Source organism: Sceloporus occidentalis, unplaced genomic scaffold, assembly GCF_023333645.1.
Source record: "Sceloporus occidentalis isolate IW3139 unplaced genomic scaffold, rSceOcc1.0.p SCAF_6, whole genome shotgun sequence".
In the NCBI taxonomy this organism is placed as follows: Eukaryota; Metazoa; Chordata; class Lepidosauria; order Squamata; family Phrynosomatidae; genus Sceloporus; species Sceloporus occidentalis.
Window position 1 is genome coordinate 113,615,727 of NW_028316986.1, and position 22,399 is coordinate 113,638,125.

At 38.9% G+C, this 22,399-nt stretch overlaps 2 protein-coding genes across 4 annotated transcripts in view; one reads left to right on the forward strand and one right to left on the reverse strand.

Annotated features, from left to right (window-relative positions):
• The window catches only part of LOC149311278 (protein MMS22-like), a 103,187-nt gene extending 96,698 nt beyond the window's left edge, over positions 1-6,489 (forward strand). Inside the window, exons 25-26 of the mRNA XM_089530699.1 lie at positions 3-170; positions 2,196-6,489. Of these exons, the coding sequence (XP_089386825.1) occupies positions 3-170; positions 2,196-2,277 (250 nt within the window). The 3' untranslated portion in view covers positions 2,278-6,489. The remainder of the gene's footprint in view (positions 1-2; positions 171-2,195) is intronic.
• A 1,133-nt stretch (positions 6,490-7,622) lies between these two features.
• Positions 7,623-22,399, reverse strand: part of LOC149311279 (kelch-like protein 32) — a 94,561-nt gene continuing 79,784 nt past the window's right edge. For all 3 annotated transcript variants that reach the window (XM_089528531.1, XM_089528532.1, XM_089528533.1), the window contains 4 exons: positions 16,411-16,469; positions 14,041-14,233; positions 13,147-13,241; positions 7,623-8,743 (listed from right to left, as the gene is read on the reverse strand). In XM_089528531.1, the coding sequence (XP_089384657.1) occupies positions 8,582-8,743; positions 13,147-13,241; positions 14,041-14,233; positions 16,411-16,469 (509 nt within the window). In that variant the 3' untranslated portion in view covers positions 7,623-8,581. The remainder of the gene's footprint in view (positions 8,744-13,146; positions 13,242-14,040; positions 14,234-16,410; positions 16,470-22,399) is intronic.

The window sequence follows — 22,399 nt, forward strand, 5'->3', positions numbered from 1 at the left end:
AGGCAGTTTATCCAGGATTACACTACTGTATATGGTAATCAAGTTTACAGCATCTTGGAAGCAGTGGCAGTCTTGGACCAGCCTCTAGTTATCAGCTTGATTCCTGCTATGACAGAAGCCCTGAGGAATTCAGAGTACAAACAAGGTCTTGGCAGAAACACTGTGCAAAGGTAGTGTTTAGAGATTAGTATTGTTTTGGATGATGAACAGAAGTTCACCCTGTTTACAAAAGTCATATTTAAACTATAGCACATAGTTCTTTCAAGCAGAATGTATTTAATTTTAGTTAGGGGCTGAACAGACCAACACTAAACGACACATCAGGCTGGAGTGGGGGCATGGCGGCCGGACGCCAGATGCTCCAATTCTTCCCCAATGCCAGCGTCACCCGCCCACACAGTGAATGGTGTCACACCCATTCGGCGCAGCTTTTAGATGCACTGTGCCGAATAATTGGCGAGAAGCTGCCGCGGCAAGGGCAACTTTTTGCCACTTTAAGAAAGAGCAGCATTTTGTCGGCCCTTTTGGGGCTGACACAGTGATGGATCGAGTTCACGGCATGTGGTTGCTGCAGCCCTGATCCAGCACTGAAAAGGGCGACAGGATGCTGCTCTTTTAGGGCTGTCTGTACTGCCCCTTAGATTCTTAACCAATATGATAGATTTGTGATTGCTTCAGGGATATAGCTGTGAGGGTTGCAGGAATGTGGGCATGGTCTTCCATTAAAAATTCTTTTAAAAAATCTCCAAATTTGTAGCATCTTGTTAACCTAAAATTTCAGCTGAGCATTTGGAAATAAAGTTTAAGAACCAAAGGAAAAGGCAGGCAATGTTACAAAGAGAATGCCAGCACAACAAATATAAGACTTCTAGATGTGAACTGTCTTCAGTGTCTCACTCTCTGCAATGCTAGAAATGTGGGGAGTGAAGAAAAATTCATTGGGGATCAGAATGCTTATTTAGGGGCCAATGTCTTCACACACACACACACCATAACTATACCCATTGCTTTTATATTATTGTGGTTGTTTTGCATATGCACACACACCAGTAAGCAGTTGTCAATGTTGTGACTGATTTATATAAGCATTCTTCAGCTGTGTGAACTTCTATAGAGTTACACAACAAAACATTACCCCACATTTGAGACTCTCTGGTCACATTTAAAATCTTAGAATTAAAAGTGGGAAGTGGAATCATATGATTTGTTAGATATTCTGTCCACAAAGAGTTCTTACCAGTTGATGACTTATATAAACTTCATTGCTACCCATGAGTCTCAGAGTTCTAACATTGCAGGGGTTATGAAACTACATGGTTCTTTTCTTTAGACTAGAGAAGTCAAAATCAAATCCACTTTGGTTTCTTAGATTACAGGGACAATATCAAGAAACTGATGTTGTCATGAGATAGAAACATAATTCATGAAGGCTAGATACAGTTTCTTTGACTGTTCCAAAACTATATTTTTCTGTTCAGTGGTAAATAAACATCTTCATATGCAGACAGGATGCTCAGCTCATAAGTTGGATGTATATCTCTTCTGTAGTATTAATGTGGACCCCTTTGAACATGCAAGATGCATTTGATGTAAATGAAATGCATTTTGCATCCTGAAGGCACTAATTAGATTTAACAAAGATTGGTTTGTATCCCCAGCAAGCATGTGAATTCTTCATATTTCAGAACTTATGTAACCATTCCTTTACAAATTTACAAGGTATATTCTGGTGGATTTTGTTTTTTTTTGTTTTTTTTTGTTTATTTTGTTTTTTGATACTGTGTTCAGAGAGCATAGGTATCTTCTGAAAATGGGGGAGAGAGAGCACTTCACAATGAAACAGTATTGTGAAATGGTTTAGCTGGAATAACCAAGTAGTAACGGAAGTTTGAATCCTGTAGTTAATACCACATTATAATCTCCATTGTCATTGTTATTACAGATGGAAATCACACTTGACTTGAAGTAAATCTTTTCTGAAGCCACTCTTTCATAAGCCAAATAAGACCAGATGAGCAATTTTCCTGCTTTGTTTCCTAGTAAACAGTGCAGAGTGGGTTATAAAAGAAAATTGCATTCTGGTTCTTTATCAATTTACTTTAAATAGTCTAAGAATGACATGACTGATTCTTAAGCTCCATGACACTGGTTTTAATTAAAGTGTTATATACTTTTGTTTTATTCTTTCTTAACAGGGAAGCCTATAAAAGACTCTTATCTCAGCTCACAGAGGCTGGACAGACAGAGATATTGAGACTGGAAAATGAGACCCATTAGCAACCCGTTGATTGGTATTTTCTGCAGTCATTTCCTCGAATTTCAGTCCTTTATACAGGGTGTGTGTGCCCTGTCTACAGGTGAAGAGTGTTTCTGCTTAGTTTTTTGCAACATGCAAGCTTGAACATCTTTTGATTCAGCCATTTAATACTACCAGCAATATGGAAAAAGGAGGGCAGAGCTTTTCTCATTGTGAGCCCCTGAGTCCTTTCAGAGATGTTTAGGAGAAAAACAGAGCCAAGTATAGGAAACTTGATGTCTTGCTGAAAATTATTTTTTAAAAAAAGTTGGAGAGAAGCAGGAAAGACAATTTTTACCAGTAAACTTTTTTTTGCTGCTCTAATGAATCAATACACTTTGGCTGTCAGGCCTTTCCATTCTGACACCTTGAGTGATGTTTTGCACATAAACACTTCATATGAGCTTGGTGACTGCAAGAGGTTCAATCTAAGCAAGGCCAGGGTTAGGTCAAGATGCTTGAGCCACCTGATGTTAACAGAAGAGCTTGTGTAGGCACTGCATGGAAGGGTGACAGCTGTCCTAGCACTGTCCCTGTATTAAAATGTGTAGATGTGTACTGTACTATTCAACCTCTAACCTCCTCTGTGTTGTCCTTGTTCGTTTTTGCTAGTGGTGCAGCCAGCATTCCCTGTCTTGAATAACAAGAATTGATTCAGTTATAAGAACAGCTACCCAGGTCACTATACAAGTGTCACCTATTCCTCCCCCCCCCCCCCCCAGTCTTCTATTACAGATCTAAAGCTCCTTTGGGAGTTTAACGAAACTCAGACATGGAGGAAGGGATGCAGGTGCAAATATCTTAATTCAAATCTCTGCTTAATTTTTCTAACAACATCCCATATGATTACATTTTGTATATCGTAAATTGGATATGTTAGATATTTCAGGATGTTCTCAGCCCTATATAATTCTCCCTGTAATTTCCAGATTTATTTGATGCATGGAATTCACACTTCCATTAAATTACACAATCTTAGCAACTTGGATTTGAATTGTGGCTATGAGTTGTAAGGACGTAGTGGCAAAGCCAGTGAAACAAACTGCAACTTTTCAGAGCTAATAATGAGAGACTGGTTTTGTGTGTGTGTGTCTCTTATCAATTACTGCCATGGAAACTTCCCTATAATCTTGTTCAGAGCCTTTCTGTATTGTTATAGTATTCTTATGTAAAGGTAGCAGATTATCTCTTCCCTAAATCAACTATCATTACTTCAGATAATACAGTAACTAAAAGCCTCTTTTAGGCTACTTAATAGTGTAGAGCATGGATGTTCTTTTCATTATGAAAGTGACTTATTGAACCCACATTGTAGCTTCTTGTAAGCTCCTACACCTGGGAGGAGTTTTATTCATCTCAAAAGGCCTCTGTTTCTAAAAGGTTTTCTTAAAAAGCCTCTTCAAGTGAGATGCCTTCGAAATCTAAGTCTTTACCATTCACAAGATAACGGAAACAGAAGTCTGTCTTTAGCATTAACTTCTTGAAAGCGAAGCCTTTGACTTTTAAGAAAATTGAAGCACATACGGTAGCAAATTGTTTAACTTGAGTGTGTTTTATCAAGTATAATTAATACGTAGCTGGAAATACCAATGCTTTCTACAAAAGTAATTCATGAACTTTTTAATGTTTCTGGTTCAGCAGTGGCTTCAAAAGTCTATTAACAAGCAGTTTTTTGATGTTATATCAGACAACTGAAAATGTTTGTCTATATAGGCAACTGATATGACTAGCAATATTGCAGAAGAGGCATGTAAAGGTGTATTGGCTGATTAAGCAGTGGTGGGTAAAGTGTGTCTTTCCCGATTATCTTGGTCTACATTTATTTTTAGGCCTCTCCAGTATAGTTCATAATGAAGAATCATAGGACTTGCAATTCAGCAGCCCTGGGGGTAACACCCTCATATACAGAAAATTCAAATGATTAGAAGGCTCACATAAAGTGGAGAATGTTCTACATTGAACTTTGCATATTTAAAGGCACACAAACTAGCCCATGCCTATATTCTGTATTGTCTTCTTAGTTGCATATGCGTAATTATGTAATATCTCCTGGACCAACCTCTCCCAGCCCACATTAACAGCCAGAAGCCACATAAAGGTGCAAAGAGGATGCCATTTCTAGCCTCTTCTCAACAGAAAGCAAGGTTGCAATAAAGAATTCTGACAGGGTCCTGTTCCTTGGTGGTGTGAAGGAGCTAGAAATGTCATCCTCCTTGCATCCTGATCAATTGTTGGAGACCTCCTTCGTCTAATGCAGCTGCTGCCTGTTAAGAAGAGCTAGGGGTATTTATAGTAACCTTACAGTAAGACTACATAACCTTACTGAATACAGAGAAATCTGTAACTGCAGTAGAGATGGAGACAAACAAAACATTACAGTGGATGGAAGAAAGCAGTGGAGTTTTAGAGCTCTTGGTGTGTGAGAATTTTTAAGAGTTGTTTTATATGGTAAATAGTTTTATAAGGTGTAGAGTTATGACCATAACTACAGGGCTTACCTCCAAGCAATTGTAGCATTAGGCAGAAATGTATCATTCTGATTTATAAGGAAAAATCAAATTATTAAGCAAAATTCACATGGGTGGTTTCTTGATTCATTGTCACCATTTTGCAGTAACTGCAGTGTAAACTGAATCCTTTTATTTTGTTTTATTTCTTCCCCGTCATTTTTAATTGGTCCTAGTTGGAGGTTTTATAGTAATACGTTTTGCATTCAAAAGAAATAGTTGTTACTATTAAAGTAGATTAACACATGTGATGGAGAAAGGCCAGAGTGCATAGATTATGCTGATTTCCTCTATAGAAAGGCAGTGTATGCCCAGCATTTGTTCCTCCGTTACCCAAGAAGAACCATGTCCTTTTGTGTTGACAATTGTTTGTTCATTTATGTATGAACTACTGTTTAAGTCTAGAATATGTCTTAATACACCTTCTTACACAATTTGTCAGTCCATAATCGGCAGGTAAGATAGAGACAGACAAAACATTGCAGTGGATGGAAGAAAGCAGTGGAGTCTTTGTCCCCAGTGTTTTGCTTCCTTCCCAGCCATGATATTGTCTCCCATGTTGTAATTTCTTTCAAAGGACTGGCCTTCTTTGGTGCAAAGCCTGAATCCCTGAAACATTTGCAAAAAGGCTGAGTTCAGATGGGGCTTGAGCTCAAGACATACTAGATACACCCACGAAATTGAGGATATTCTGTTGATCTAGTATTCTAGTGTAACATGTGCACCAGGTAATGTGTAACACCTTTACTCAATCCAAGCACTTCAGAATGTGATGATCAAATTCGTCCCAGAAAGTATGTACTTCCTAAAACCTGCAGAAGTGTGGGGTAGGCTTGAGGACTCTTATGTAGTAGGTCTCCAGTTTGATTTCACTCTATTTTCCCCTGCAGGCAAGAGTTTCCTAATTTGTCAGGAACCATTTCAGACCATTTCTAGGATTCTTCAAAAGTTTTTCAAAAAGTTTTCAAAGGTTCAAATTCCTAAGCAGAGCTATTTTCTATCTATTTCCCTTTAGATGCATGCTAGACCTGAGACCTTAGTTGATGCTGGTACCCTATGAGGTTCTTCCAGTGTACTTTCCCAGAGATCCATGAGGTTGCTGGCAGCCAGCTGCGCAGTGGGAACTTTCCCAGTGCACCCTGCAAGCAATCAGTGGTTGTATAGGTTGGAGATGGGACTGGACCACAGTACTATACAGCAGCCTTTGTGGAACTGTTGCGTAAAGCGGTACTAGATGTCTCCTTACCCAACGTCAGGAAATGTACTTATGCTAGTGTAACCAGGGATTATGTTAGTGTAAGTCACTAAGAACATTCCAGGTGAATGCCTGTTGCAGTGTATCCAGCTACAGGTATAATCTGTTTTGCTCGTTGTATCCTGTAGAATTTTCTTCAGTGTGATACATTTTAGTTCTTGGAAACCGAAATAATTGGTCATTTCCAAGACATTTTCTCTTTACCATTAGGTGGGAAAATGTCCAATATGCACACACATTGCTGACAGTTTCTATAAAAGCATCAAATTCTCTGTGATATAATAAAAGAAAAACATTAAAAATTTGTACTACTTTGAGTTCATTTTGTGAAAATGTACAGTTTTTTATTGTTATGGCGATTAAGATGTGTTTTAAATTACATTGGAGTTTCCTTTCAAATGAAATGATGAGGCATTTTTCTTTGTTACAAATATTTCAAGGACAGGGATTAGGGATGGACCACTGTAGCAGAATAAAACACATTTTTTTTAAAAAAGAAGTAAGTGGTTTTTTGATATAATTTCCCCCCCATTGGTTATTATGAATGCTACATATCCATCTAAATGGAACAACTTAAGAAAACAAATAATGCTTGTTGCACTCAGTTTCTTTATTTTTACAAGAATTTGACTAAATGTATTTGGGTGTCTGAAAACACATAGGTATTCCAAATTATTAACTGGTACATGTCTGAAAAAGGTTAGAATGTATGTATGTGTGTGTGTATAGGGTGTCATTGTCTGAACATCACTTTAGACCAGTAGCCTGTAAAGCAGTTTCCCATGTCTAGTGGAAGTAGAAGATGTGTTATGCTTCATAGCAAGTTCCTGTATAAATGCTTTCTTTCAATATACCAAACATCCATTGGTCCCAAAACAGATAGGCTGGAATGCTGCAGTTACAATGGAATGTCCTGTTTGTTGTGTATGGAGGTAATCAGTATCTCCTTGAGCAACATTTCACCCATACACTCCACACAAAGCAACTTCACAGCACCACCACATGCTCCAGAGCCATTTAGTAGGCAGAGGTGCCCAGGCAACATCTTGCTCTCATTCTGCAGCCAGGAGAAAATAGTAGTCATTGCTCCTATTGGGAGCAAGAGGAACCCCTGTTGGCACAGCTCTGGGCATGCCTGCGCTACTCCCCTGCTCTCCAATGGCATGGGAAATAAGCTGTTGTAAGGGCTTCATCTCTAAAGGATTTATGACAAGTACCATCGGGATATGTACTATGTGCCTCAAATCCTTTTTTCAATTCAGTATGCCAGTCAATTTCTGCACTGGCCTTTCACTGAAGGAAAATTAAGGAGGTGCTTCATAAACATCTGCTTTTAGGCACACAAGATAAAGGCAGGTAGACAGAATTTCAAAATAGATTTGGTATCCAGTTCTGGAGTATTTTAAATAATTCTAATGAATTTTTTAAAAAAAGGCAATGCTGAGCTTTATTATTTCAGAGCAATAGTCTTTTCCCTAAACAAGATTGCCAGTAATAGTGGTTTGTTGTAGTTATTTTTTTAAAAAATAATCCTTAAGTTTCACAACGGCATTCCAACATTAATTTATTTTCTTTGTACAGCTTTTGACAAATGAAGGTATATGAACAATTCACTTTCCTCAAAGTGTCTCTGCCAAATACTTTGGATCAGTAAAAAAGATATAAGAACTTAAGGTTACTAACAAGCTGCACTATGTCTAAACAGTGACTTCTCTTCAAATTCTATGGGGAACAATCTTGAAAACTACTGAAGGCTTACAATGACCTCTAGCTTGACTGCCTCCCTCCTCCCTGCTTTCCTTCTGACAACATTGCCACATATTTGTCTTTTCCGCAGCTGAAAGTATTACAATGACATGACTTTTTGTCCAGCCTTTAGCCACTGTGAGGCAAATGTAAGAAACACTCAGTAGTGGAGTTTAAGAGCACCTTTACAGAGCAGAAATGCTGAGAATACATAGCCATTGTAGTTTCAGATTCTTCTAATACCAAAGACAAGCACCCAAAATAAGCCCTTTTCAAAATTAACCAATACAAACTCACAGCAGCCCATATTCTTTCTGTTCTAGATAAAATGGAAAATCTCTTTGTTTAGTTTGCACACAGCTGTTTTAAACTTTGTTCTTCATTCCCTGGATGAAGTTAATGCTAGAAGCAACAAACAGTGGCAGACAATGCTGAAGGCCCCTTTCAACCCACTGAATATACAACAGTATGTTGTCCTTATTAACATACTTTTTTGTTTTGCAATGCACCTTTGGAAATTAATAGAATCCAGAAAATGTTCAAAAAGTTCCAATAACCGGATGGAAAAAAAAATCTTAATAGGCAAAGATGTTCTGTCCGTTTCCACAGTAGGTGGATGGTATAATTATGATCCATTTTCTTCATTTTCCTCCTCTTCCCCCCACTCCATTTTTTTGGCTTTTACTTCACTTTAATACAAAGAAGTATTTTGCAACAATTCCTTCATTTTGGTGAAGCGAAGAGGAAATGGTGGCAAGTTAGTCATGCTCCTTTTTCTCACATTGTGCCTATCTTGTGATGAGGCACTTGCAAAGGCTGCAGGTTTGGGCACGTAGAGTAGGGAGCTGGAAGAAAGCAGGCTGCTATGCCATTGGAAGCAAAAGGCAAAGTGGGTCCATAGAAAACCTCTTCTTTTCCTTCCTTACTAACATCCAGCACCTGTAAAAGTCAAAGGAGATGTAACAAATACTTAAAAAAAAATCAGAAACAGACGTTTAACAGCACCTGTGAATAGAATCATAGAGTTGGAAGAGACCACAAGGGCCATCCAGCCCAACCCCCTGCCAAGCAGGAACTCAAAACTGAAGCATCCCCGACAGATGGCCATCCAGCGTCTGCTTAAAGACTTCCAAGGAAGGAGACTTCACTCCAAGGGAGTGTGTTCCACTCCTAATGTTGAGGTGGAATCTCTTTTCCTGTAGCTTGAATCCTTTGTTCCGGGTCCTGTTCTCTGGAGCAGCAGAAAACAAGCATGCTCCCTCCTCAATATGACATCCCTTTAAGTATACCGGGAAACAGTTTTGTACAATGATTCTTTTCTAGGCTATGCAATTAAAAATGCAGCAGTCCCTTACCTCTAAAACAGAAGACTGTTCAGTCACCAGATGTACTGAAAAGATTTTGGAATGAGCAATAGGAGGAGAGGAGTGAAATCCACCATTGGCAGTACTACAGAACCACCTAAACTATAGCCAATTGATGAGATTTAGGCCTAGTCTACACATGCAGCAAAGTTGTGAGTTATCACATTTTTAAGCCTTTCATTAAAAATATCCTCCTCCTCCTCCCCACCCCCCAAAGAAGGAGAAGCAGCAGCAGTATGGTAAGTGATTGTGATAGACTGGCACTCTTGTTATCCAGAACTGGTGGGAAGTATTCAAAGGAGGCAGAGGTGTAAAGACAGGCTAGGATTCTGGCAGGATTTTGCCAGGCAAAACTACCCCACATCTCCCTCATCTCAGCCCCTCAACCAACTTGACAGGCTACTTGCTGCAGCCTGTCAACATGGATATTCACAGGCTCAGGCTGGTGGAGAGTGCGGGTCTGGTCAGACAGTGGCAGAGAACCATCCAGCTATATCCCTCTCATCTCTCTCTCTCTACACACACACACACACACGTGAACTGCCCTCAAGTCGACACTCATGGCAACCCTGTGGATGAGACATCGTCAAACTCCTCTATCCTCCATTGCTCTATTCAGGTCCTGCAGATTCAGGTTTGTGACATCCCCGATTGAGTCTGGTGTGCAGTTTTGCTCTTTAAGATCATGTCTAGTTCTTTCATGGCTGCCCTTTCCAATCCTAATCTTCTGGTTTCTTCACTGCATTCTCCGTACTGATCAATGTTTGATCCAAGTATGGGAAGCCTAACTATTCTGACTTTCATTATGTAGGTTGAACTTACATAGATCCTAGGTGGTCATTATTTTTTTACTTTCTTCTGGAATTCCTTGGTGCACTCTGGTAACTTATTTATGTATTTATTTCAAAGATTTATATCCCGCCTTTCTCCCACAATGGGATTCAAGAGGTGTTAACCATCTTACGTTTGCTATTTGGATCCCTAGTGCTCTTCCTTTTCTGAAACCTAGTTGCACTTCCGGGATTTCTCTCTCCAAATATGATTGGAGTCTGGGCTGCAGAATTTTGTGCATAATTTTGCTTGCATGTGACATTAATGCTATGGTCCTATAGTTGCTGCAGTCTTTTTTGTGGGTTGGGATGTATATTGATCTTTTCCAGTCAGTTGACCACAGTTTTATTTTCCATATTTGTTGGCATATTTTAGTTATCACTAGAGTTGATTCTGTCTGTGTGGATTGTAACACATCAATTGGAATATCATCTGTTCCTGGTGATTTATTCTTACATCAACCTTTTTTGAGTAACTGTTACTAAAGGAGGTGTCTTTCAGTTTTGTTGTTCTTTTTAATCAGTATCAAGAAGGGAGGGGAATGAGTATTTCAGCTCAAAATCACAAAATTTTTAAATCCTCACATACTAGGATAGGATATTTTAGTTCATCCAAATCATATTCTGTTGCAGAATCCATATCAAATTTTTTGTTGTGTATCCTCACATTGGTTCCAATATACAACAAACCTATCATGGAGTTCTGTTGACAGGATTTGTTACAAGGGTCCAAAAAACACTGCAGAACTATTCCATTTAGAGACTGCTTTAACTGCCCTGGTTCAGTGCTGGGGAATCCTGGGAATTGTATTTTATTGTAGCACCAGAGCTCTCTGACAGAGAAGGCTAAATGTCTCATAAAACTATAATTCACAGAATTCCCTAGCACTGAGACAGGGTAGTTAAACCAATCTCAAACTGGATTATTTCTGCAATGTTGTGAACTACAGGGGTTTGCCTTTCTCTAAGGCTGAGAGAGAATGAATTGCTTAAGGTCACCCAGTGGTTTTCCGTGGCTGAGTGGGGATTTGAACCTTGGTCTCCAGAGTTATATTCCAGTGCTCAAACCACTATTCCATGCTGGCTCATATGCAGAACTAGATTTACAATACTGGCATTCTATGACATTATAAGCTGCAGCATTGTAATTTTGCCATGTACAGGGTTCCCCCCCCCCCCTACGAAAACCCAGCCAGGGTACACAAAAATGTCCCAACAAATCTTTGCTCTTTTCTCATTGAAGTACTTTTTGATCCCAGCCAGGGGAAAGTTTTTGGGGAGAAAAAATGACTTGTGCTGCTTTTTCAACCAAAAGCAAATGGCATTCTCTGGTTGCCATTCATGAGATTAAAAAAAAAATCAAAATGAGTATTTTATTTTGTTGTACATGATTTTGCTATATTCCACTGTGTCTTTTCTGATTCTGGGAGTTTGGGTGAAACATGCTTGGTTCTGCAGACAAAGACATACCTTTGGGCTGGACATTTTTAGACCCTGTCATACACTGAAATGTTCAGTGACATCAGAAACAGTATGCAGAGCTGTATCATTTGTAGCCAGTAAAATAGAGGACGACTTACCTAGGCAAACTTCTGTAAAAGCACTACAGAAGCAGTAGCAGTACTTTCTACAAAAGCTTAGTAATAGGGTGGTGGTTAATGTTGGAACCTACAGGTTATCTACGGGGTTTTTTTTTTCCTTTGTATGTTTTCTTAAAGTTGAAATCAAGTCTGATTGCTCTTGTCCATCAAATAGGTGTCTACAATGTTTCACAGCAATGCAGTAAAAAGCAGTTGTATTAAATCTAGATCCATTTCCATCTGGTTTCAGACCTGGTTATGGAACAGAGACAGCCTTAGTTGCCTTGGTGAATAACCTACACAAGGAACTGGACAGGAGGAGTGTGTCCCTGTTGGCCTTGCTGGATCTCTTGAAGGCTTTCAATACCATCGAGCATGGTATCCTTTCTGGAATGGGACTTGGGGGCACTGTTATGCAGTGGTTCCAGTCTTTCCTGGAAGGACAGACCCAGAAGTGGTGTTGGGGGACTCCTGTTTGACTCCTTATCCACAGGCCTCTGGGGTCCCACAGGGTTCTGCTTTGTCCCCTGTATTATTTAACATCTACATGAAACTGCTTGAAAGAGATCATCCAGTGTTTTGGGTTACAGTGTCACCAGTATGACTGCTGTCAGTAATGGACTGAATGAGGGCAAACAAATTGAAACTTAAGTTGGTCCTGGTTAGTCGTAAGGCAGATCAGGGAATAGGGACTTTGCCTGTGCTGGATGGAGTTACATTTCCCCTGAAATCTCAGACTTGCAGCTTGGGTGTGCTCCTGGACTCAACTCTGAGCCTGGATGCTCAGGTTTCAGCAGTGGCCAGAAGTGCAGATGCACAGCTAAAACTAGTATACCAGCTGCACCTATTCCTTGAGATGTCAGATCTGGCTATGGTGACACACGCCTTGAATACATCCCATTTGGACTACTGTAGAACACTCTGTGTGGGGCTCCCTTTGGAAGCTGTTCAGAAACTTCAAAACATTGCAGCCAGAATGCTGATGGGCCAATTATAAGGAGCATATAACCTCTTTGTTGAAACAGCTTCCCAGGCTACTGGTTCATTTCAAAGACCAGTCATGGTCTATAAAGCCCTACATGGCTTAGGTCCAAACTATATGAGAGACCATATCTCCCCATACAAAACTGCTACAGCCCTAAGATCTTCAGGGGAAGGCTTTCTTTTAGTTCCACCATCATCACAGGCTCACTTGTTGAGGACATGAGAGAGAGCCTTCTCGATGGCTGTTCCCACCCTCTGTAATGCCCTTCTACGAGAGGCTAGGCTGACCTCCTCCCTGCTGGCCTTTTGTCGGCAAGCTAAGATATTTTTACTCGGGCAGATTTTTTAACACCATGACAAGATAGATTTTATATGGGGCATATTTTAGATTTTTTTTTACTTTTGTATGTTTTTAATCTTAATTTTGTATTATTTTAACAAGGTTATTTTAATTGTTTTTAAAATAGTTTTTAAAGTGTTTCTGTCTTGTGATCCATCTTAGGTCCCTTTTGGGGACAAAGGTGGCATAAAAATGAAATACATTCTTTGGAGACACTTTTTAAAAAATCACCTAAATCACTCACCTGGATACATGCGGAGGGTTCATTTGTCCAAATTGAATAACCTCCAACTAAATATATTCTACCATTGTGGACAGCAACTCCAGATTCATTTTGGCCTGAAGTAGGCAAATGTAAAAAGAAATAATGGATCTGTGTTAGCCAAAATCATAGAAAGCTAGAATGTCTGCTAAATTGGAATAGGATATTTAGGTTCTGTTCCCTCTAAAAGTCTACATCTTAACATGTTACACATTTCAGTGTATTACTAAATGTTTTAAACAATTTATAATATTAGAATTACCCACATTTCCATAAAGTGAACACCATCTCTCTCTCTCTCTCTCTCTCTCTCTCTTACTAACATACATATGCTGAAGAACTTGCATGTACAAGGTGATTGTAAACGAATGGTATAAAACCCAATAACAGCTTTACTTTTGCACCATTTTTAAAATCACTCTGTATTTATCTTTTTAAAATCTTTTTATCCAACCCTTCAGTATTTCTGCTCCAACATGTGCAAGGGACAATTATTGTGAAAAGAACTGCATTCCACTATGCAACTGTGCAAGCAAGCTGTGTTCCTGTACTGTTACATACACACCATAAGTTATTAATTTTTTACTAGTTGCAAACATTGGCCAATTTGTTCTGAGAGCTCCTCCCTGCTGTCCTCTCACCTTACTGGTAATTAATGTTAATAAATTTCCAGCCACCTATGTGTAAAAGTCTGGAAGTGAGGTGAAGGTTCATAGGATAGAGAAACAGTAAGAAAGAAAGAGTAAAGCCTGCTACAATTTTTGACCTGGCATGTACTGTGTGCCCATGAGATCTGTAATCCCACAAAAAGGATTTTTTAAAAAGAATTTATATTTTACCTTTGTTTTAGTGGCACAAATTGACAGAAATACTTGCCTGTCAACATACTGAAGCTGCAGCGTGTCCACTGGTCAGTGTCTATGTTGTAAGAGTCAATGTGGCGGACAAGAATCCTGTCATTATTGTAATCCAGGTCATTGCCACCTAAAACATACAGCTTCCTTTGAACAGCAGCCATGGAATGGTAAACTCTCCTCTGCAACATGGGGCTGCGACTGAGCCATTTATTCTGCAGATGTATAGAGAAAAGAGAACTGGGTCTCATTAATTTTTTTCCATATCTAGGGGAAAAATAAGCCTTAATTTCTCACAGTGAGGTTCAAAGAGACATAAAATACCTCCAAATGAAATTCCTGAAACCACATCAAAATATTATTTAAATCCTGGCCAATAACTGCTTTTTCTTTCTTAATTTATTGGTTAGATTTCACTGCCTAAAATAGACTCAAACTGATTAAAGGCTTGCTTAACCAGAAACGTCCTTGCTCAATCTCCTCTTACAATTTCTTAATGTGTTTCCACCATTTACGTAAGTTATAGTGGGGTTGTTTTCCCCATCAGTATAAGATGAAACTGTATTTTTGTACCATTTGAGGAATTGGGAGCACAAAAACAGCAGAAATCTGGAAACAATTGCTCCATGTAACCCCCCATAATGTATAGCTATCCATTATGCTGGGTAGTATTTGACTAGGAAGAATTAATATTTGCATTAACAGTCCAATCCCTTGACACAGAACTATAGACACCATCTGCTTTGCAAAGGCTGCTTGCATCCCCTGATTATATCTTAGCTTCCTCCACAGCAGTGACTGCCAGGTAAGCCGCCAAGCACTGCAAAGGCAAAGAAACAGAGGGGCCTGGTGGGGTCATTCCTAATAAGCCAGTGTGTGAATACTAATCAGCAATGGAGAAGCAGAGGTCACCCTAGCCTGCCTGTTGGCAGGTAGCGATGTGCTCAATGGCAGATGGTAGGCATTATCAGCACTCCACAAAGGCCTAGTGCAGAAACAGGCAGTAGCACCAAATGATAGAGTTATTGAGATTCTGTGCAAGACGCAAGCAGATGTGAGGTTCCTTCCAGTGCCCACCGTATACAATATGCCAGCAGAATTTTTAAAAAGATTGTGTGTATAAAAACACAACACAGACCTCGTAATAAGGCTGCTAACACACAGTCTCTACTTTTTAAACTGTTTTGGGTAAGATGAGGCTAAAGACCAACACCTCAAGTGTGCTGGGGACCAGGGCAAGGGCATACAGCCTCTGGACCTTCAAGACAAAAAAAAAATTCCTGGAAAAGGGGAGCATTAGAGTACTTAAGGTACAAATATAGAACAAAGTGACAACGTGCTGATATTGTGAAAGATGTGTGGGCAAAACATTTCACTGACACATATTAGGCCAATGAGATCCTTGTTGCTGGAAATATGTCTGCATATCTAATAGAGTATTAGGACAGCTGAGTATAATACTAGCAATCAAGCCCATTTTTAGTAATTACACATCACTATTTAGCCACAAATTGGTGATCACAATCAAGAATGCATGATGTCTAGTAAAGGCTAGAATGACAGGTAAAAAATGGTTGCCACCAAACAAAAAAGTTGCACGTCTGGAACATTCAGTGAAATTAGGCCATTTTGTTTTCCTCCATATATGCCAATATTATTGAATAAAGGACACGGAAGCACATAAACTCCAATTTTCATATTTGGCAGGAGACAAAAAAAATATTTTTTTTAATCTTCTAGAGCAAATAAATATTATGACCTGAATCCTGTATCGGAGTTGTGCCTCCATAAGCGAGCTTACAGATGCAGGATTTCATAACATCCGTATCCAGTAGAGGGCTGCTGTTACATTACTATATTGCAGAACTGGCAAAGTTCCCAATGTGCATTGCACACCAATGAAGATTATGCACTGAAGCACTTTGGTCTCAATGTCCATCAGGCTCTCTTGGTGGTATCCCAATATGTGTCTTCACAATCCACTAACAAGGTTTCTTGGCAACTCCGCTACTTAACCAAGTATATATAATTTAAGTAAAAGATAAAATACATATTCCTACATTGAAGTTCAAAGCGCTCATAATGGTCCCAAGATTTTCTTCCATTATGTAATTACAATAATCCTGCAAGGAAGCCTGAGAAAGAGTGACCAGGTCACGTTCACCCTATAAATTTCTCTCATTAGGGATCTAAATTCAAGTCTCCCTAATGTTTCTAATGGAGAATAGAATTAGAGACATAGACATGTTAGTCTGGAATATCAATATGCAAAAGGATCTTATAATACTTCTCAGACAAAGAGAAAGAAATTATAACACAAGCTTTTGTATACTTGGTCTACGATGTTTTACAGGTCTTCATGCGAGCAAATAGCTGTGGCATATAAACTTACTTGTGTAGGATCATACACCATTAGCCTGTTCTGATATTGTGCTGTATTTGTTACTCCTCCTGTAACAAATATTTACAGTGTTACGTTAAAATAAAACAAGTAGAAATGCATCAAGTCAAATTATCTATTCATTAGGAAGCATTCTTTAAATTTTGTCATTTTGTAAAAATATTGCACTTGTCAATTCCCACTTTCTAGGTCCTTTATACTAGAAATGAACACGTGTGCCCTTCCAGATGTTCTTAGACAGCAGCTCTCATAATCCCTCATCACTGGCTATGCTGGCTATGGCTGATGGGAACAGACTAAAAACATCTGGAAGACCACAGCTTCCTGTCCCTACTCTATACTCTTGAGTCTATAGCGATAAGTCAATAATGTACCCATGCTGATTCAAGTAAGCTCAATCCTTTATTCACTCTTGGAAAGCATCCATGAAAGACACCAAATCCAAACCCTTCTGCTTAATAAAGAGTTGCAGTCAAACAATGTCTGAAAGGTTTAACTCCTCACCCTTGATGTTAATAAAATTTTCCATTTTCCCTATTTTAAGAGAATTATAGCTCTTATTTACCCCATTGTATGCTACACAACATGTATTTCTTTGTAAGCAAGACACTCCTTATGTGTGTTTATGTGCCTTCCAGTGGCCTATCAACTGAATCTCATCTGTTTTTCTTAGGCAAGGTATACTCAGAGGTGGCTTGTCAGTTCCATTCTCTGAAATGTAGCCATACACACATCTAATATCATTAACATTCCCTTGGCGTCCTGCCCCTACACCCCTCTTCTTTTCTTTTTTTTCTTTTTAAAAATGATTCATCTACCAAAATGAGATGCTATGGATTTGCATACAGATTTGACTACACAAAAATAGAAGTGGAATTAATAGCAGTCTCTATATGTTTTAATCCCTCCCCACCCCCCATTAGATCAAATACCCTTGCCTCCAGCAGAATTCTTGGCTTTGAAAGTCATCAAGCTGATTTGTCTGCTCTTAGGTTCGGCTGCCACATGCTGCTACACTGCCCCCTGCAATCACACATTTGCACAGAAAGGGAGAGAGAGATTCTCTACCAACAAGTATATTTTATAGATTGGAAGTTGTGATCCCTCCTCCTCCTCCCCTATCTCCCCCCTTCTTCCCAGGGGGATAATATGCATCTTAACAGCTTTCTATAGATTCATCTGCTATTAACTATGCCATTTACTATCAGCATCAATTTTCCAAACCAAGTTTGTCCTAACTTTCAAGTGCTATAATGAAAGTTTCAGGGAAGGGAGGGTTAACATCCTACCAAAAATCACGTTTAACAAGCCCATAATGCCCCCTTGAACGACCACTTTAAGAATACTTTAGGCAATGGAGGAATAGAAATAAAATGTCTCAAAAATAATAATAGCATAGAAATAAAAGTTTAAATGGTAGCAGAAAAAGTGATGTTTTCCACCATAAAATGGGACAATCAAAAAGGCAATTGCTTTAACTTCTCTGTGCTGCTTTCCAAAAGGGAAAAAAGATGATAATGCTGGAAGAGAGATGATATCAGGATGCATTTAAAAATAAAGTCTATATAATAAAGTCTTTTAGAAGTCAAGCAACCTGTAAATAGCTCATAGGCTTTCAAATCAACCTAGAGAAAAATGTATCAGTAAACGATTGTAGAAAAAAATGGTTTGCAATTGCTGGCTAAATTTATATAACTACTGAGATAAATAATTTCACCATGTATAAGAGCAAACTACAGGATGTTGCTCCAGTGGTCCATCAACTTGGTATCCTCTGTTTGATGCTGTGAAATGTTGTAACCAAAGTTTCCAGGCATTTGTTCCTCTCTTCCTGGAGCCTGGATATAAGAAGAACATTCCTTTTCTTTTGCTGACCCGTCTTCATTTCTGAACACCATTATAGCCTTACTCCTGGATTAGCATGAACATCCTATGGCAGCTCTAATGAGTGGGCAGCCACAATTTGCTTGGCGGTGTTGGTTTTTAAAAACTGCTTTATGTCACATCAGAGGTATTTTTTCATTTACATATCACTGAATGTAAGCAGCAGTTACCTAATCATATGAAAAATGGGACATTATAGCCAAAGGTGTGCTTTGAGATAAGATTGAACTTCAGTAAGAAATATCCCCTACCGATGCAATGTGTCTGGCCTCATTGTCTTTGCTGACTGTAGCATAACCTCCAACATTTCAAAGATGAAAACTGGCCTCGATGTGACTAACTAACATCCATGGGTGGTGAAGATGGCAGGCGTTATTAATAAGGAGGAAAAGACAAGCTAGGAGAATTTGCAGCAGTTTGCTTTGGTCTAAGTCTACAGGAAGGGGCAAGATCTTGCCACCTCCTGTCTTCCCCTGCTGAGTTAATTGAGTAAATGCTGCTTTTGCACTTTAAATTCAGTTTGTAGCAATTAAAGTAAACAAAGGACAAAATGGGAAAGTGAGAGGACAAGAGAGAGACAGACATTTTAAGAGCAGCTGAAAAAGAGGATGACAGAAGATTAACTGGGACTGACCCTGACAATTCAGGACACTGGGCAAGTATGTTATAAGCAATGTGGTTCATAGAGCACCAAGGATCTGACCCACTACCATATAGCATGATACATAGACTCTAAGGAGCGAAGGAAGAGCAATAAGGAGAGTAACTTTCCACAGGAGAGGGTAAGAGGGTTAAAAATCTATTTTCCAGATGAAGCCAAAGTTTCACCTAGGCTTGTCTTCCTTCAATAACAATGGCTAGCATGTGCTGTGAGAAGCTCACAAGAATACGCCCTGTCGACATTCTTCATTTAGAAGTACATTCCCCATAATCACTGATCACCTAATGCCAAGATATATTATCGCAATTAGGAATGCAAAAATCTCACCTGTAACTTGATTTTGGTTAAAACAGACCAGTGTGAAATTGAGAGAAGAATGTTGTTTGTGTTTTTCTTTCATAATCTATATAACTGCCTCTGTGCAAAATTAGTTTTTTGCTTTGTGAAACTAACCACACATGTGTGTACAAAGCTAAAGGACAAGATGATGGATTTTAAAGACATAACCCAAGTACTCCTTCTATTAGTCCATGCAACCAAGCAACTGTTGAATTTTCCCATTTTATGTATTTTAAAGAAATTATTCCACACACACACACACACCAAAAAAAACATGCCAAATTTCTCCCAGACAGACTCCTTCCCCCATATCTCTTGTCAGAATGGAGTATAGGATTTCTATTGCCTTGCTGCTTTACAAACAAAGCCAGGATTACAAACTCCCACCTTCATTTTAATCTTGTTGAAATATCTCATCTTTTTACAGTTTCCTAAAATGGTGCTTGGGCACAATAATGTCACCCATGCAATACATTTTACAGAGTCCTCAAAATCCCCTGGCATTTTCTCCTTATGCTTTGAGTACTGGAAAATATGATCATCCTGAGTCTGGGGTAAGAAGAGTTTTCTTGAATAAGTGCCTAGGTCCTCTGTGATAAGCAAACAATTGTGTTGTTCTTGAAGTATAATCTGGTAGCCAATAGAATGGTGTGTTTCAGTCTATGCCTCCTTGCTTCACTGTGTTCAAGTCCTCCATGGCTCTAATCCTGCATCTGGTCAGAAAGGCATGAAAGGAAGAGCTCTTCCTTTATGCTCTCTTCCAGCAACTTTATTACTGCAAGAGGTAAAGCTCAATATTTGACCAAAGAATGGTTGCATATAAATCTAAACAAATAAAGAAAATATGTAAGTTGTCAGTCCCAGGACCAGGGATCCAAAATTTTGTGGGCCCATCAACTCACCTAGTGCAATGTGAGTTGGGCAAACTGGTCTGTGAACCACATCTTGTGCCTAAGCCCCTCTTTCTCTCACACAGGCACACACCCACAGACACCCACACACCCACACAGACTTTTTAATTTACCAAAACTGATATGGCAATTTGCCACTAAAAGGTACTCTCATTTTAGTGGCAGACCACTATGTCATTACATTTATATACAAATACAAATTTAATAATAGTGAATTTGAGGGGAATAAGGAGGGAAATTTTCATTTGTTAATAATGAGTGGGGGGAATTCTAATTTAATAATACTTAATGAAGAATTAATTTTTAATTAGTTTCATCTTATATTTAATTTATTCTACATATTTATAGCTAATTTATGTATTTTTAACTTTTAAAAACCCTTCAGAAATGCAGCCTTCAAACACTTGGCCAACTTCAAAATTGGCTCCCAGCACCACAGCAGTTGGAATAACAAGCTCTTGCCACAGCCAGAGGTTGGTCTATATGGTTTCGACATGTCTTCCAGCTACACCAGCTATAAATTCTGCCATAATGCATAACCAACTATGTGTCACCAGTTACCTCAGTGCTGCTTAAACAACAAAGGGGCTTCTGCTGTTTGCATACAAGCAGTGGAGTACTGATGCTGCAGAAGCTTCAGGAGACTTCGAAAATTCTTCCATTTAATTATCCTAAAATGAGCTAGCTTGACGTACTTGGATTTAAGCCAATTTATTCTTATCAACTTCATCTACAAAGAATCCTCTCTTCCCACCCTCCCACCCACCCCCTCCTCTCTAGCCTTGTGTGCAATTTTTGCATTTGCTTTCAGATTTAAAAAAGCAGGTTAATCACAGACCTTGCTTTCTTTTTAAAGGTTGCCAAAATGTGAAGATACCAATAAGAAGAGGAAAATTTGTCCTGGAAAACTGAGTGAATGAGGCTAGAATATTCTCCTCCCTTCAAGTGTTGGAAATTTTAGCCTATATCACATTTACTCATTCAGAATGAGATCATTAAATATGAGCCTTTCATGGTTCTGGTGCATTTCATGACCATTTTACCTGCATATTTCACATTTTGAGCAAGAATATAATGCAGCTCTTTATGAACTACACACAGAGATCGAACACTTATCAGAAACTGCAAAAACTGGCATTCTATAAAACCTCAAAAATAACAGTCAACATTGCTACAGAATGTATTTATGACATGCCCCTGTTATTACTATCCACTACATAAAATGAAGGGGAGATTATCCATAAAGCCTCTTAGACTATCCTTCCTAGATAGAATCTTTTGCTGCTGTGGGCTTAAGCTATTTTCCAAAGAGAATTTGTAGCAAAAGTTCCACTTAGCTTTAATAGAAATTATGAGAATTATTAGAAATCATTACATCCAACTCATGGACAGTTCCACTTCTATGCAACAGTTAATGAAAGTATGCACAAAGCATTCTCACTTTGGGAAGATACACTGCTATTCCTAAAGTCACTACAGGCCTTCACAAGCATTTACTCTAAAGTCTTGCCCTTAAGCATCCCCACATCTTTGGTTGCCTTAAAAGATCTTCATTGATTTAACACTGTAAGCAAGATTTGGTTGAATGCTCTTGCGCAACTCTCAGCAAAGGGATCTTCATGGTAAATAGACAATAAGCCCTTGTGGCATCTTGGAGCCTCACCCACTTATGACATGGTGGGAGCTTAATACCTATATAAACCTTACCTTTCTTTCCAATACTAATCTGTGTTCCATGCATTTTTATCATTATCACTTCTTTGACAAGGCAAGGCTACTGAACTCATCAATTTTATTAAAATAATGGAACAGTAACATATTTGCATCAGAGATATAAGGCTTCCCATATTGCCCCACCCAAACTCAAAAGTGACAATACATTTTTAGAAATGGAAGATTTCTTTTATTTACACTGCACCAGTGTTTTGTTCTTAACACCCACAACAATATTCAAGCATTCTATCCTGCTTATCCCTTCATACCATGGATAGGCAACTGTGGCCCTCCAAATATTGTTCCTCTGTAACTCACAAGAGCCACAGCCAGCCTAGCCAATTGTGAGGCTGGAGGCAAATTGCAATCAATACCATCTGAAGGACCAAGGCTGCCCACCCCCATTTTATAAAATTACTTTGCTGTACTGTTACTCACAATCATGATCCTAATTCATCTTTCCCCTCCATGC